The 15,349-nt window shown below is 38.0% G+C and overlaps 1 protein-coding gene across 3 annotated transcripts in view; it reads left to right on the top strand.

Moving 5' to 3' along the window:
- The first annotated feature begins 5,050 nt into the window (after positions 1-5,050).
- The window catches only part of EPHA3 (EPH receptor A3), a 318,256-nt gene continuing 307,957 nt past the window's right edge, over positions 5,051-15,349 (top strand). For all 3 annotated transcript variants that reach the window (XM_034791240.1, XM_034791250.1, XM_034791261.1), the window contains exon 1: positions 5,051-5,253. In XM_034791240.1, coding sequence (XP_034647131.1) covers positions 5,166-5,253 — 88 coding nt within the window. In that variant the 5' untranslated portion in view covers positions 5,051-5,165. The remainder of the gene's footprint in view (positions 5,254-15,349) is intronic.

The raw sequence follows: 15,349 nt of genomic DNA on the forward strand, positions 1-15,349 counted from the left end.
TTATAACAGAGTAAGTATATTAGCATCTCTCCTCCTATTAGAAAAAGTACATACCATACCCCAATAACACGTACACAATCACATTTTAATACAATGGACCCTAAAGGTATTAACCTTAATTCACTAAGGTTTATCTTAATTTCAGAAGGTTGGATCAGGACATTACAAGATGTTTTCAGTCTGTCACAACTACATTCTCAAGAGCTCAGCACCCAGCAGTTCCCATTATGAAACTTTAGGGCCGAAATGTTGACAGCTCAGCATTCAGCCTGATGAATTTAAAAAAAAAAAAAAAAAAAAAATCTGGCTACTTTGGTGCCTAAATGGAAACTGAGCTCTTTTTAAAATCTGGTCTTGATTCTGGGTACAGGTTGTGTTTTTTTTTTTTTTTTTTGTTTGTTTTTTAAGAAAATGTGGCCCTATGTGGCGTATGTTTAATGAGCTGGTGGTGTCGATCCAACTTCTGGTGGCGAGGGATCCACCTCACAATATACGCCCAGGATGGCATGAATTAGCAACAGAGGTTGAAGACTGAAGCAACATGCAGGCAGAAGCATCCTGTCACCCCTAAAATTGATCCCATCAGCCCAAGGATGCCAAGCATATTGGCAAGGCATCATGGAGAAGTTTGTACGAGTGCTGCTGTACCTATTAGATGCATAAATGGAGGTTTTCAAGTCTTCTAGGTTGGTTAGACCTTTTGCAAAAATTGACTTTACATTTGACTATGTGATATTTATTTTGATTTTAAATCTTGAAGATTAGATGCAAATTTGTGTGATATAATTAATTAAAAGTACAAATCAAGCTCCACAGATATTAAAAAGCTTTTTTGGAAGCAGATTGTGATTTATAGTCCCAATGGATGAAGTGATTGATTATTTCTGTAGTTATTTCTAATAATCCTGTAATATTTTTCATCAGATAGAAAGTTGTTTTCCTATTTTGTATGCGAGCATGAGGTCCAGAGTGCTCTGCCCTGGTGATGTGATCCTCCTCCCCCCACCCCACATCTTCGTATTACAAGAATGTTTCGCTTTCTTGTTCAGGAAAGACAAATGTATGAGATAAAATTTGTGTTTAGGAAGGATTTTAATCTCTAATGTATTTTTTAAAAAATATAATGTTGGCAGAAAACCATAAATCACACTTACGTGATTCTCTAGATTGATTTTATGGAAGCTAGAGAGAAGATCTTGCCATGTATACTCAGTGATTATACAGAATACCAGTACAGACTATACATTTGGATATACTGTAGTAAGAATAGAATTTTGACCTTTCCTTCTGTTTGTGAATTATATATGTTAATCATTCTTAACCTGAGATTTATTCCTTGTCAATACATGAAATCCCAAATGGGATCTGTGTAGATTGGCTCACTTGATATTGTGTTCCTGATTGCATAAGTCTTCTACTGTAGATATGGTTACAAATCCAAAATTTGTATTCCATGAATGTCTGATATTTGCTTAAAACAGTAACTCTCAGTATTTGGAAAGCTGTGCCCCTTAAGCAAAATGAAACCAATTGCACCCCCTGCAATTCCACCATCTGATGATAAAAGCCTACAGGGTGCCAACTCTCACAATTTTATTGCCTGAGATTTAAGGGGTTTTCCTCCCCTTAAATGCCCTACTGCTGGAATCCAGATTCTGCATGAAACTCACAGCATTTTTTCTGGGGGGGGAGACCTGGAAATGTGACCCCAGTGCACCTTAAATACTCAGAAACTAGAAGTCAGGTAAAACTTATCCCCACATATATTATTTTAAAATAACCCTCATTTTGCAGGGGCATCCTGACTCGATTTTTAAAGGCTTGAGTTTGGCAATACCAATATCTTCCATGGCCCCCACTCCATCCCCACTGTGGGAAACATTGATATAGATATTCATAATATGATCCTTCTACTCTTATTTTACATGCTTTGAGCAATGAAATAATTAACAATGCTGACATTTTAAATTATAATTGGTCTTTAATTAAGCACCCATGACTAAGGAAACTACTGCTTGAAAGCTATAGTTATAGGCTCTCTGCAAACTCAGGAAGACATTTCTGTATAAGTTACCCTCCATATTTTGAAGGCTCTCTTTGCAACCATAACAGCTAGAGACAGACATTTTTGGAGTTTAGATTCTGGAGAACAATTAAGAGGTGTGTCAGTCTGTCTCCCGGTGCATGTGGGCAATGTCTAACACTCTGGGAAATACTGGCTTTAAATACATTATTTCCATGCTTATTCCTGCTGGTTCGCTCATTCAGTAAAAGGTTCCCAGAAAGTGATTACTAAGGAGGTGGAAACACCGGTGGAATGAGATAAATGTTTAGCTGAGTGAATATGTATAGGAATTGTTTGGGGGTATTCAATCAGCTCAGGGTCTAGAAGGACAGAGAATCCATTCAGCTTTCAAGAACTGCCCTCTTGTTCAAAATAAAACAAAACTCCAACACAGTTTTTTGCATCCTGTGTGGCTGTTTCGTGTATTTTCTTGGTGCAAACTGAAGTGTGATTAAATTTGTGGATGATACCAAAATTAGAGAGATAGGAAAGAGGGCAGAACCAAACTACCTTTTCTGTCTTATCTCCATGGAGCTGGTAGAGGACAAGGTATATCCCACCCTGCTCATTGTCTGTCCTTGTGCCTCCATGTCACCAGCTACTTACACTTACCTAACAGATGTGGAGTGGCAAAGGACTGTGGCAGATAAAAATGGCTTCTGTTAGGCCTATGGGTACTGTGTAAGCAAAAGGCTGAGAGTGCCCCTCTTGCAGTACTGCATCCCACTCTTCTTTGAGGATATTTCCTTCTTTCTACAACTCTTGTGCTGTGTTGCCTAACAGCCAACATGGATTGGCACCATGCACACAACCATGGGTGCTACAGACAGCAGTGTCCAGGGGATCTTGCTGACAACAGTGACCAGCGGAGCTCCCAGGGACGTACATCTGTGCTTCTTGACTTACCTGTGTACATCAGCGGAGGGTTGATCCTGTGTCTTAAAATACCGGATTGGGACTTGAGACCTGGGTTCAGTTCCTGGCTCTGCCACAGATTTCTTGTGAGACACTAGGCAAGTAACTTAATCTTTCTGTGCTTTAGTTCCACATCTGTAAAATGGGGATACTATTTCCTTTCTCCCACCCTTTATTTTATTGTCTGTGTAGATTGCAGGCTCAAGTGACTTTGCTTTGCATGTACATAGAAAGACAAATGGATACACAGTCTTGGTGCAAATAATAAAAGTGTATTCAATCCCCCACTTCCCCTGGCAACAGGATGGCTACCTAGTGACAATGTGGGCAGTGTCCAAAAAGAAATCAAAAGGATGACCTGCCAAAAGTATCCGATTGCAGAGCTAGAATAAGCTGGCTTAATTAAAGCCCGACTGTTCCGCTATGAGATCTTTCCATGGGGCCAATCACTGATTGCTATAGGGAGATTGAGTAACTAAGGCTGGGAGGGAAGGTGCCCACAAGAGTGTCTCAATCCGAAGAAGTGATCCATAAAATGAAACGGTTCAGCAATTGTGGCTCTGTAGTGATCCCCTCTGGCAGACACATGGAGTAGCGCTGATAAGCTCTAGCAGGAGCTGCCTGTAATTCTCCTCTGGCAGACCCAGGGATGGCCTCATTTGGGGCCTATGATGAGGGAAATAGAGCAGACATTTAAAAAAAAATAGTTATGTAATGAACTGGATTAAAATGATACATTGTGGGTGGAATCTTCTGATTGATAGATCAGAAAGCCACAAAAGCCTTAGTGCCACTAAAACGAGCAGGGCTGTGGATAGGGGAAATGAGGGGCTAATACACAATAGTTTCTATAGGCTATCTCAAAGAGAACATAGTCATTGGGATATGAATTATCTTAGCCCCCCAATCACAAAATTCCTGAAGCAGAACAGGCTACAATTACCCTCGGCAGCACAGGGATTAAGAATGAGATTGACAATTTCTATAATAACTCTGCCATGGAAGTATTGAGCTCTGATAGCATTACTACTTTTGCAATTGTGTTCAGCCTAGGAAAGAATAGTAATTGAATATTATCAGATTGTAAATGGATGAAATGTTGAACCGAGAGTCCTGAGCTATGTGAATTATGTCATCCTTTATTGCAGAGGCCCTAGGAGCTGCTTAATGCAGCATGTGAAGGGGGTTGCTCCTGTGATTTATTAGTAGGTAGTGTGTGTTTGATTTGTATTATGCTTATTTTTACATGTGGCACCACAGAATGATCACACTGTGTGAAGCCGTGAGGGAACTGAACACTGTGTTATGAAGGAGCTGCTTGTGTGAATGCTGGACTCTGAATGTGTAACTTTAAGGCCCAAATATTTGTAACCAGCTTGGTCTGGGACTTCAGGGGGAGTGGAAGGGGTCCTGGGAACTGACAGGCAGCAAGTGAATGAGGGATAAGAGGGGCTCTTTTACTTGGGGAATGTATGTGGGATCTTTGTTCTTTTAAAAAGCAGAGGCAAGTGTGACTAGGACAAGGGTTTTTCTCAGGTGTGCTTAGGGATCTAAGTAGCATTATGGTTTGAGGTGGGAGGCAGTTTTGATCCACCTTTAGCGATTATTTTTGAAGGAGGGTGACTAACATCTCTGCTCCTATGAGCCTTTGTAAATTACAGGTATGATTGATTTTCTCTTGCAGCTGAAGTTTGCCTTTCCTCTCCTTATCCTAGGGCTTGGAGCCCAAGGCGACTTTTATTTTGCACTCGGTTTGCTCTTTCTCACACATCCCATTTGTGAGATGTTTTCCCATCTCTTCAGAGAAGGATGTTGCAAACAGCATTAAAACAGAGCAACCTACATTAAAGCCGGTGCTGCATTTTTAAATAATTTTGGGTATTTTTTCTTCTAGTTTGGTTCCCAGTTTTGCACCTCCCAGCACCCCTGACTCTGACCACTTGATCACTTCTTGATCTGTGTTACCTTTGTCCTTTCCGAGTGGGGGAGGTGCACTAGGACCCAGCGAGCTGCCCCTGAAGCAGCCTGCAGAAAGGCAGCTCAGCAGACTCCTCCTTATCTCCAGTGTCAAACTTGACATCAGCCTGCAAGCGGAGCATGGTAACTTCTCCTGCAATCAGCGCTCTCACATCAGTGGCATGCTGCATGAAGATATGCTGCTCTCCCTGCCCTCTGCACCAGCAACATGGATTGTCACATCTCCATCCTCCTCCTTCTCATCTGCTCTGCCCTCAGCTGCTTTGGGGAACTGATTCTCCATCCTACTAACGAAGGTAAGTAAGCCGGGCACAGATAGAGATCCCAGCAGTGGCTACACGTTCCTCTTTTCTTAACGTTTGGATCCTGTTTGAAACCGGGTCCGCATCATTTTTTTTTTAAGGTGGTCCAGCGTGATAACTGTTTGTTCAGCGGGTGGACTGAGATTTTCTTTGACTGAACAAATGAGTGGTAAAAGAAAATCCTGCAAAATCAGATGGTGGCAGCTGGAACAATTATAACCTTCAATTGCAATGCAAATGGACAGCAGTGTGCACAATGCTGTGTGTTAATTTATACAAAGAGGGGTGTTTGCTTTCTTCGCAGTTGTCGTCTTATAGCAAAGTTTAAAAAAGAAAACGTAGCTCTGTTCGTGTGGGCAGTTCTCTTGGGGAGGGGGGGGGCATGACATGTTGGGGTGGTGACCGTGACCCATGGCACAAGTAAAGGGAGATGGTCGTTAGATGGAAGAGGGAGGGAGAGTGTATCTGTGTGTTTCTGTAGTGGCCGGATTTCACAGACTAGGTGGAAGTTGTTTATTACATCTCACAAGGTGATGGGCTGCTCCGTGGTACAGACTATAATGAGCATAGGTGACGCTAACGGGAACCATGATAGTAATGCCCAGTGTGCTTGTTTGCATATAGTTATGTGTATGAAAAGTATATATTCTGTGTTGGACAGCCCAAAAGATAAAGGAGGGAAGAAAAGACTGAGAAAAGGAAAGAGAAGTGTAGAGAATTTTGGATTTTCTTCCACTGAGGTTATATTTTAAATGCCTTCCCAGCTACACAATTACCAAATTGATCTTACTGTTTATTCACAATTAATGCAAGGAATATAACTCATTTATTAATTAGTAATTATGATTAGTTGCCTAATCTCTTTGTATCTAATTTACCTAATTTCTCAGTATCTTAAAAAAAAATAACTTATAGCATCTGTCCTTTTTAATGAATTATTTCCTTACTGGTAACTAAACCACAAACCCTGTTTATATGCATAATGATAGTAATATAATGAGTCATGTTTTATTTCATTTCAGAAACTTTTAATGTAATAAAAAAGCAGCCAATGGGACTACTCCTTTTAGATAACTTACTTTTATTGCTGTAACAATTTAATTTCAGTCTTTAACTCAAGAGTCACCTTTAAAAAAAAAAAAAATCCGCAAACAAGGCATCGGCATGTCGTTTTTGTTAGCTTTCGCGAAGTTAACGTGAAATTCAATGTGATTAAAATACACACATTTCAGCAAAATAATTATACCCATTGGACATTCAGTCTTGAAAGCTAATTTAAAATCTAAGATGAAAAATAAAAGGCTATCCATTCCCCATGGATAAATAGAGGTGGTGCGCCTGCTCACAAGACACTGGACACAGCCTCTAGGATCAGTGTTTTCCAGAGCAACTTTTATGTACAAAATCCAGAGGTCAAAAGGTGATGAAGAACTTCTAGCAGCAAACAATTGTACAGAACCTACACCTGCTTTATATATAACATTTGCACAGAGAAGAAAATATACGCGCTATTAAGATCATTATTTTTGGTGCCCAAGTAACGCTGATGAACTGAGTGATGTCCTAACTGCTTTTGGGGTAAGGCAGTTATTGTGTAAAATGATTTTTTTCCCCTGTAAAGTGGAAAAAACAATTAAGGAATGATTAAAACTTTTCAAATCCAAGTAATTCTTACATCGGCTCTTTTTATTGCTGGGAAGAGTCAATTATTTAATGTTATCATAAAAACTATAGAGCAGCTGTTATATATTGTCTGTATAAATATTTTTTGTATGGAGAATGCTTCGGAGGTTATTTAATAGAACATACTTTCAAAGTGTTGTGCATAGCTAAGCCTTTCTCCAGCAACACGCTATTTTATAAATAGAGTCGCCCATCGCAAATGATTTTGGCTAATAAAAACAAGCATGTTAGCAGGGGTTGCGTTCTCTGTGTGTTTTTATTACAAAAGCTTCTTCACAAAGTATTTAGTTCTGTTAGGCAGTAAGCAGAGTAGCTCCGCTTCCATGACACTTGCAGGCAGACACATAATGTAAACTAAGATAATAATTAAGGCAAAAAGACTTTTGAGAACTGAACTTTGCTAAAATATCACTAAGTTTTCTTTTGTTGAAAATTGCTGGCTTTGAGATTTAATTTAATAAATTAAGGAAAGTGCGGGGGGAAAAAAACTCCTATGCAATATGAAATGAGTACTAGGCGTAGCTGTCCAAAGAAGCTTCTAATAAGACAATGATGTACATTATACCTCATCCAGTTTGACATTAGTTTTTTTTCTTTATCATTACTTTAAAAATCTTGTGTAAGATACAGTATGAAATAGATGTAATGTTTTCTGCACAGCCAACAGAAGTGACAACAAAAAGGGACAGCAGTGTTAAGTATTTAATCTTCCAGATTGAGTATTATTTTTATATTCCTTCCCCAAAATGAAAACTAGGTGTTTCTTCTAAAAATAAAACTAAGATTGAACAATTTAATATTTGTGGTAACTTTAGGAAGGCTTGAAATAGGTTTTTGATTTCTTTATAATATATTTAGACGGATACAGTGAATTTAAGCACTTGAGTTTTTATAATTTGCTAACATCAGTCTCACACACGCATTTGACAATCCATTGTTAATATGCAGTTTAAAAATTTAAGTTCAAAAAGGTTTTGCTTTTTTTCTTGAAATCTTCTACTGACGACCTTTCTTCTTTCCCACCCCTTTGCTCTAAATTTCCGTGGTCAGCGCACCCCACGCCCCAAATAAAAAGGAAGTTAAGGGGAAATGTATGTTTATATAATTTTGTGGTAACTATTTAGAAAAGTTTTCTTTTTCCAACTGTGAGAATGAACAAACTATAGTAATTTTAACTGAGAATTTGGTCAAGGGGTGTGTCTCGGTAGACCAGTCTCCATACGTGGATAAATAGAACATATGTGAGTTGTTGTATAAAACTTACTATGGATTAACCAATTAATTTTTCATCATTGAGTCTTTTTAAAAAGGATGAAATGCAATCAAAATTGCTTTACAATACATGTAACTGCTACTGTACATTAGGCATATTGAGGGTGGTTTGTGGGCTACCACCAAAACTATACCAGATTTATTTTATCTGGAAGAATTGTGCAGATTTTTGTGAAAACATTTTTAGTGCTAAAACGTTGTGTAAAATATGGTCATTACAGCCAATATAAACGCTGTAAGAGCAGAAAAAATAGTAGTAGTAATAGCTATATGTTGGTCTACTTCATTTTTAGTTATTTAATCCAGTTTGGGGGCTTTTGTGTAGGAGAGATGGAACATATACTTTGCACCATCACCAAAAGTTTTATTTAAAAGAAACTATTCTTTAATGGAAACAGGTAATTTTTGTTAAACTTATTTCTTAAGAAATCTGCCACATACTGGGCCTTTTTTTTTTTTAAACCACATATTTCTTACCTCTTAAACTATCACAGTAGTCCCGAAAGAGGCTTTATCAATGTACAGTAGTGAAGTGTGAACCATTTTTTGAGTAATAGAAAAATGTCAGGCAGAATTAACATCTGAATGAGTGGATCGTTCCCCATTTTAGGGTTGACATCTATTTTCAACATACAAGCAGAAAAACCTTAGGTTGAGAATGTGCCGTGTGCTTAAGTTGCATAGAAATCACAGACACTATTATTTCAATTGGATCTAGTATTTTTTACTTTTGGAGGATTACACTTTTTCACTTAGAGGGATGCAGTTTCTTTCAAAACAGTTTATATAGTATCCAGAAATTGAATGAGTTATACAATTCTGTAATTTAATAGCTTTTTCTGATCCTTTTCAGTAACTATGCTATTTGCCTGAGGGTACCAGCAACCTTAATTTCACTGTTTTATAACCCACAACAGTTAACACTTGACCTGGGTCATTAACAGGATTATCAGCAAATTTGTTTAAGCTTTTACTGACAACCTGAATTGCTTCAATAATATTTTGACTGTGCAGACAGGAAACTTCATGTAACCTCTCAATCTAGCATGAAATTAATTTCTTATGAAAATGACTCCAAAAAGAGGACCAATATTGTAAATTTGTTTACAGTACTGAGTTACAAATAGTCTCCATTTTGGTAAATAGTAAACAACTTGTAATCAGTCCCTCTTTCCAGTGTGTATGAGGTTTCCATGATGAGGTTTCATGTTTTTCCTCATTCATTACCATCTCGGAACTTTGCATAACTCAGCAATTAAATTACATAGCTTTATTGGTGTGAATATTTACTGTTTACAAAGAGTTATTAATATTAATGTGTTTTCTAACAATGTCAGCTGTTGCATTTTTTAAAATACCAGTGTTGTGTGTGCAGTGGCACGTACAACTGACTTTGCACATACGTTTGTATGTTTTGTTTTAGTGACATTAGGAAATATTGGAAGTGCTGGAAATTTTTCTACAGCTATGAAAAGGAATTGTATGGAGAAAACTCCTTTTAACAAGCATTATCTTTCTCTGTCAGCTGTTATTAGATCATGACCAGTTTTGATGTATCATGGCATAATTCCTGAAGCAGTTAAAGTTCAGCGACTGTTAATTTTGTGAGTTTAATTGAAAAAGTGTAATTATAAAGGCAGAAATTTTAACAAAAATAACGTTGGAATTTGGAAGGATTTAAACTGGTGAGGTTGAAAGGGCTATTTTTTTTTATACAGCTGTATCGTATTCAAAGCTGCTGTGTTTTAATCCTTAGCTGTATAACCAGACAAGTTATGAGCATGCTTTAAAATTCATACCACGGTGTTTGTCAAATGCAGTATTACAGGGGGGAAAAGTTCAGTGGATTCTTTATTTTGCATGCCTGGGTTTACTGAGAGGTTTTAATACTTTGAATAATTTGTTTCCTTTTCTGTTTGTCACTTTGAATCTTTCCTGACTTAGCACATTACAATGAAAATAGTGTTAAAAGGAAAACTTAAGATGCTTCTCAAAAAAATTACTTAAAATGTTTGAAAATATCAAACCATGTCCAAATGTAAGGTCTTTCTCACAATTTATTTATATACATTTTTTCCAACAGAGAGAACCTCCTCCCAAAACTTAAAAAAAAAAAAATAAAATAAAAATAAAAAAAATAACCAAACAGGTAGAAGATTGTTTTAAAATTTTTCAGTGTATTAAAAAAGCATATGCAGCTACAAGCTTTAGATCATCAGTTCTCTGTAAACCTTAAACATGTATGACACACACCAAGTTTAGGCTGTTATTTACAGTAAAACCTTTGGAACTTCTTGATGTTTCATGAATAAATGCAATTTATTTGCATGTACATTTGGCAGGAATATTGGCATTTGTTTCAAAAAATTATCATCCTTGGAATAATGCTGAATTCAGCAAATTTGCTGTCAGTAGGCTTGCTTTTGATTTTGTTTTAAAATATACAGCTTTTCTTCCAGGAAAGAATGTAACTACTCTTATTCTTGTAATCCCCATTTGATGAAAGGTTTAGAAATACAGATGCAGGTGTTGGTTTTAGTTTTTAGAGATCTGGATTTTATCACCAGTGAGGGTCACTACAGAGCTGTTACCAAATGCGAGAGTACAATCTGAAGACTTTTAAACAGAGGCTGGTCTAGTTCCATTATGCATCTGTTAGGTTATTCATCTAGTTATAACGGTGTCCTAGGCTGCCATTTGATTTCTTTAAGAAATTATCTGGAGGAGCAGTGACATCCCTCAAAATTCCTAAAGTTCAAAGTTGTGCTCTACAGAACCAGAATTGTGACATTTATTAAAAAGTCAGACAGGCACCTAAACTACTGAATTAACCAGGCAAGGAGGAGGTGGTATGCATGTTAGGAAAAATTCATGGGCAAAGAACAAGTATCTTATTAGTTCTTCACCTTGTGAGACACAATTCCAGCTGACAGAATTTGGTTGCTCCGCTGGGCATTGATGTGGGGATTCTCCATTGGGAAAGTCAATATCAATTTTTACTCTTTACCAGAGCTCTGTTTGTTATTAAAAGAGGCTTAGCTGCTGGAAAGCATTTACAAGAAGGAAAGGGTAGCAATAGTAGAGAGAAAATAAAGAAAAAATATGTAGGAAAGGGTGTTCTGCTATCACATTTCTTAACTACAATCTTATGAGATCTGTAATAGTAAAGTCCAAAATAAATAAATAAATAGCACTCAGCAAGTAGCACTCATGTGTTATGATCTAATGATAGCTGATGTAGAGTAAGGTAATGTTTGTTAAAAAGAGTTTTCCCTGTTCAGTTCCTTTCTATTGCTATAGAAAAGTTTCCAGCATTTTCATAATTTCTTTACTTACCAGCAAAATCAAGTTAAAAGTTATCAGTTTGACTAAAAATCCATTAAAGTGCTACAGCCATTTTTATTTCCAGAAACTTTAAATAAATGTAAAAAATAAAAGCTACTGTTGTCAACTGCAGGTGTATCCTAAATCAAAAACAAAACTTGTTATAAACTGCTTTATAAATCTACTTTTAAGACTAATTCAAAGGGCACAATCTGATTTTACGCTGGTATAATTAAGGAGCTGCTTCACTGAAATTTATGGGACAGGATTTTCAAAAGCACCTAAATGACATATGAGGTTTCAATGGGACTGGTGTGCCTAAGTCTGTTTGGTGTTCTTGAAAATCCCAGCCCAAGGAATTCTTTTACTAGTGTGAAACCAATGTGAAATCAGAATTGGGACCCACAGATTTCAGATTGCTTGTGAAACTCAGTAATGAATGGTGTGACTAAAAGAAATAAAGAACTAGAAATAAAGATAATCCTGTCTCAAAGAAAATGTTGGGAGAGAGACAAAAGAATTAAGCCCCAGCCTGAGAGACTGTCAGCTGGAATGAATGAAACCACACCAAATAAAGTCTTAAACTTGCAGAGATGTTATTAAACGAGACAAACTGTAAGTAGAAACTTTACTGCCAGCCTCCCTTTTTTCTTGAACTACTGTATCCTGCTGTTTCAGGCAAAGTATGGAGGGAAAATCCTATTAATCTGCTGGAAAAATATTGATGAAAGAATAATAGCAGACAAAATGAACAGTAGTAGAAACTTACTAGCAATTAAGAAAACAATGGGATGAATGTTACGGAATAAGGTCCAGTCAGGGCAGTTGAATGTAATATGTTATGGGAACAGTGAAAGCATTTTTTCTTTTTTGTCCAGCCTGTTTCCCACACCACATTTATATCCACCTCTTGATGGCAAGGACAAAAAGGTTACCTCAGTCCGCATGTTAAAATATTAATGAAAAGTCTGCTAGAAAGCTGGTCTCTAATGCCTCCCTGATTTTTAAGTACGTAATTGAAAAGTTTGTTTTGAATTTATTCGCTTAAGGAAAGAGAATGTTTTACAGCAAATGTCTAAGGAAGAGAATAACTATCTGAATTGGAAATTTTAAAACCACAAAATCTCCTTCACGACACAACTTTCAGGCTTCCCACAAACTTTGCCCAATAGTAAATAATGAAGAGTGAAGTTGTTTTTGTGGCGGAAGTTCTGAGCTGAAACCCAATAAATACATAACCCCTATAGCCTTCTCTCATTCGCTGCATTGTTATACTTCTTAATTCAGTGCTGACAGTGTGCTTGATTCTGAATTAAGGCATAAATAAAACAGTTTCCCTGTCCCTAAAATGTTCAGGTGTTGTTTACATTAGCAAGCTTCATGGCTGTGATTCTTCAGCAATACAGCTCCACAGGTGCCAGTATCTGTAGAAGCTGCAGTGTAGATGGGGTTCAGGCATTTGTATCACCCTATTTAACACTTAAATGACAGGATGGTAAAAACATACAATCCCTGTGTATACTGTAGTTGCCACAGATGTCATCATCCCTCAAGGGGCACTACTGGAGAATTTACAGCTACAAAGTTTTAGGGTATATAAGGTCTCAGAGTGTAAGGATCCAATCCTACAAACATTACTCCAAAGTCCAGTTAAAGAATAGGTGAAAGGAAGTGAGCATCTGTCCCAATGAAGGTGAGGGCTGAAGTACCCAGGGGAAGTAAGAGGTAGACAGCTGTGGAAAGAAGGCGTTCACTCTGAGGCCAGAACATGATCGAGGGAATCTAAATCTCGTCAGTCTCCTCTTCTTCTCCATCACCCCTCAATCGCTCCTTCTCCCCATAATTTCTCCCATCCCTATTTATTCTTTACCTCCCTCTCCACCCCCTACCATGATCAGGTGAGCAAGGGAAGGAATAGTCTCTTTCCTCTTCTACCTTGGGTAGGAAAATGTGATTTTTTTTTTTTTTGTACCTCCTACCTGTTCCCTTCCACCCACACACTTCTAATCAGAAGGGAGAACCTTTGGTCCTTGGTTTCCCAGAGGAGGCCATGGCGGAGTGCACTCAATCAGCAGTACGCTTAACAGTATCAGCCTAGCACTACAGAGTGGAGAGAGGAGTGGCAGAGAGTGTGGTTTATGCACAAAGAATATGCTCAGCTGAAGAAGGCTGGGGATGTTCGATAAGGAAATACTGGGAGCTTACCATGTGTGGGGGAGGCTAATGGTCGGCGGTGAGAAAGCAGGAGGTTAAGGTCGGTGGGTGGGTGGGTGAGAATGCAACAGCCATGTTAGCATTTACCTTTTCTTTACTATAAATATTTATATTTCTCACATGTGGAAGGAGCAAGAGAATGTTAGCAAGGTTTGGGTTGGAACAGCATCAAATTAAGTCGGGGCAGTTCCATTTTTCATGTGGATAGCGCAGCACACATGTTCTGCATTAATTACCTCCATAAATTCAGTGAACTTAGAAAACAAAGAGAATAGAATATTGGTGACATCAGTGTATTGGAAAATAGAACAGGTTTTAGCATCTTGGTTTCCTCAACATGACACTTCTGGAGCTTTCTGATGCTATGAGCATGTTGTTCTCCCAGTTCACACCAAAACATTTAACCATTTGCCCTATGGATATATTCTATACATATGGGTAACTGGGTAAGAGCCAAAACATGTCAGTGCAAGTTGAAAGACTTGATTCATAACAATTTGTAAGAGAAGAAGAGATTCATGAAATTATGGGAGGTGCACTTGTCTGGATGGCCCTCTGAACGTATTGGCTGAGCATAGTTTAATGCATAGATAGATCTTACTAATTCGGTGCTTTTAAAGAAATGGCAAGGATTTTTTCTTGCCTAAGCTAACTTTGAAAAGCAACTTCTTAAAAAATCTGAAATAATGCCAGTGTGATTCAACAGTCACTTGCCCTATTAGCTCACAAACATTTGGTTATTTGGGTTCTGGTCCTTGTCTCAACAGACTCTGACATCAAAGCATGACTGATTACCTGTAACTCCCACTGACTTCATTGGGAGTTGCATGCGTTCAAGACTCTTAGGCTCAGGGCCTTCAATGTGTTTGCAGTGCAGTAATAAGGAAAGTTTCCATGATCTGGGGAGCCATTCTAGGTGTGGATACTATTCATGATGAAATCTGTGCTTCCTATGGCATCTGCTGCTGTCAAGAGTTCTAGAGGCTGAGGCTGTTGTTTCTTTAGTTGCTGACATATTTAACAAATATGGGTAAAGTATTTTGATCTAATGGAAAGGGCCGCATCCTATGAGGTGCTATGCTGTGTGTCCTCAACCGCTATTGAAGTCAGTAGAATTTGAAGGCACACAGCATCTTGGAGATGCTCAGAATCTCTCAGGATGGGGCCTTTTGTGATAATACAGTAGATCCCAGCTTTATCAGACCCACAAAGGGCCCCATTCTACAAAACTCCATCAGTTACATACAAAGTTTCATACAGCTGATATCCATAAGTTATCTCAAGTAGGGAGTGCAGTTTATGACCACAGGAAGAATTTTAGGGCTTGATTGTGCAAGGTGCTGAGGCCCTTTTGGAAAGTGTTCAGCTCCTATTGAAGTCAGTTGTGTGGCATTTGGCACTTCATAATGTTTGGTCCTTATAGAAGGGTAAACTTACCTTTTCCTAATTTCACACCTTCCCTAGTTCTGTGGACCTGATTCTGAATTCACCCTGGATTATATCAGTGTAATTCCACTAAAGTCAGCAGAGTTACTCCTGATTTAACACGGAGTAACAGTAGAATCAGTCCCTAAGTGTTTGGAACTTGAACTTGAAT

This window comes from Trachemys scripta, chromosome 1 (assembly GCF_013100865.1).
Source record: "Trachemys scripta elegans isolate TJP31775 chromosome 1, CAS_Tse_1.0, whole genome shotgun sequence".
Taxonomy (NCBI): domain Eukaryota; kingdom Metazoa; phylum Chordata; order Testudines; family Emydidae; genus Trachemys; species Trachemys scripta.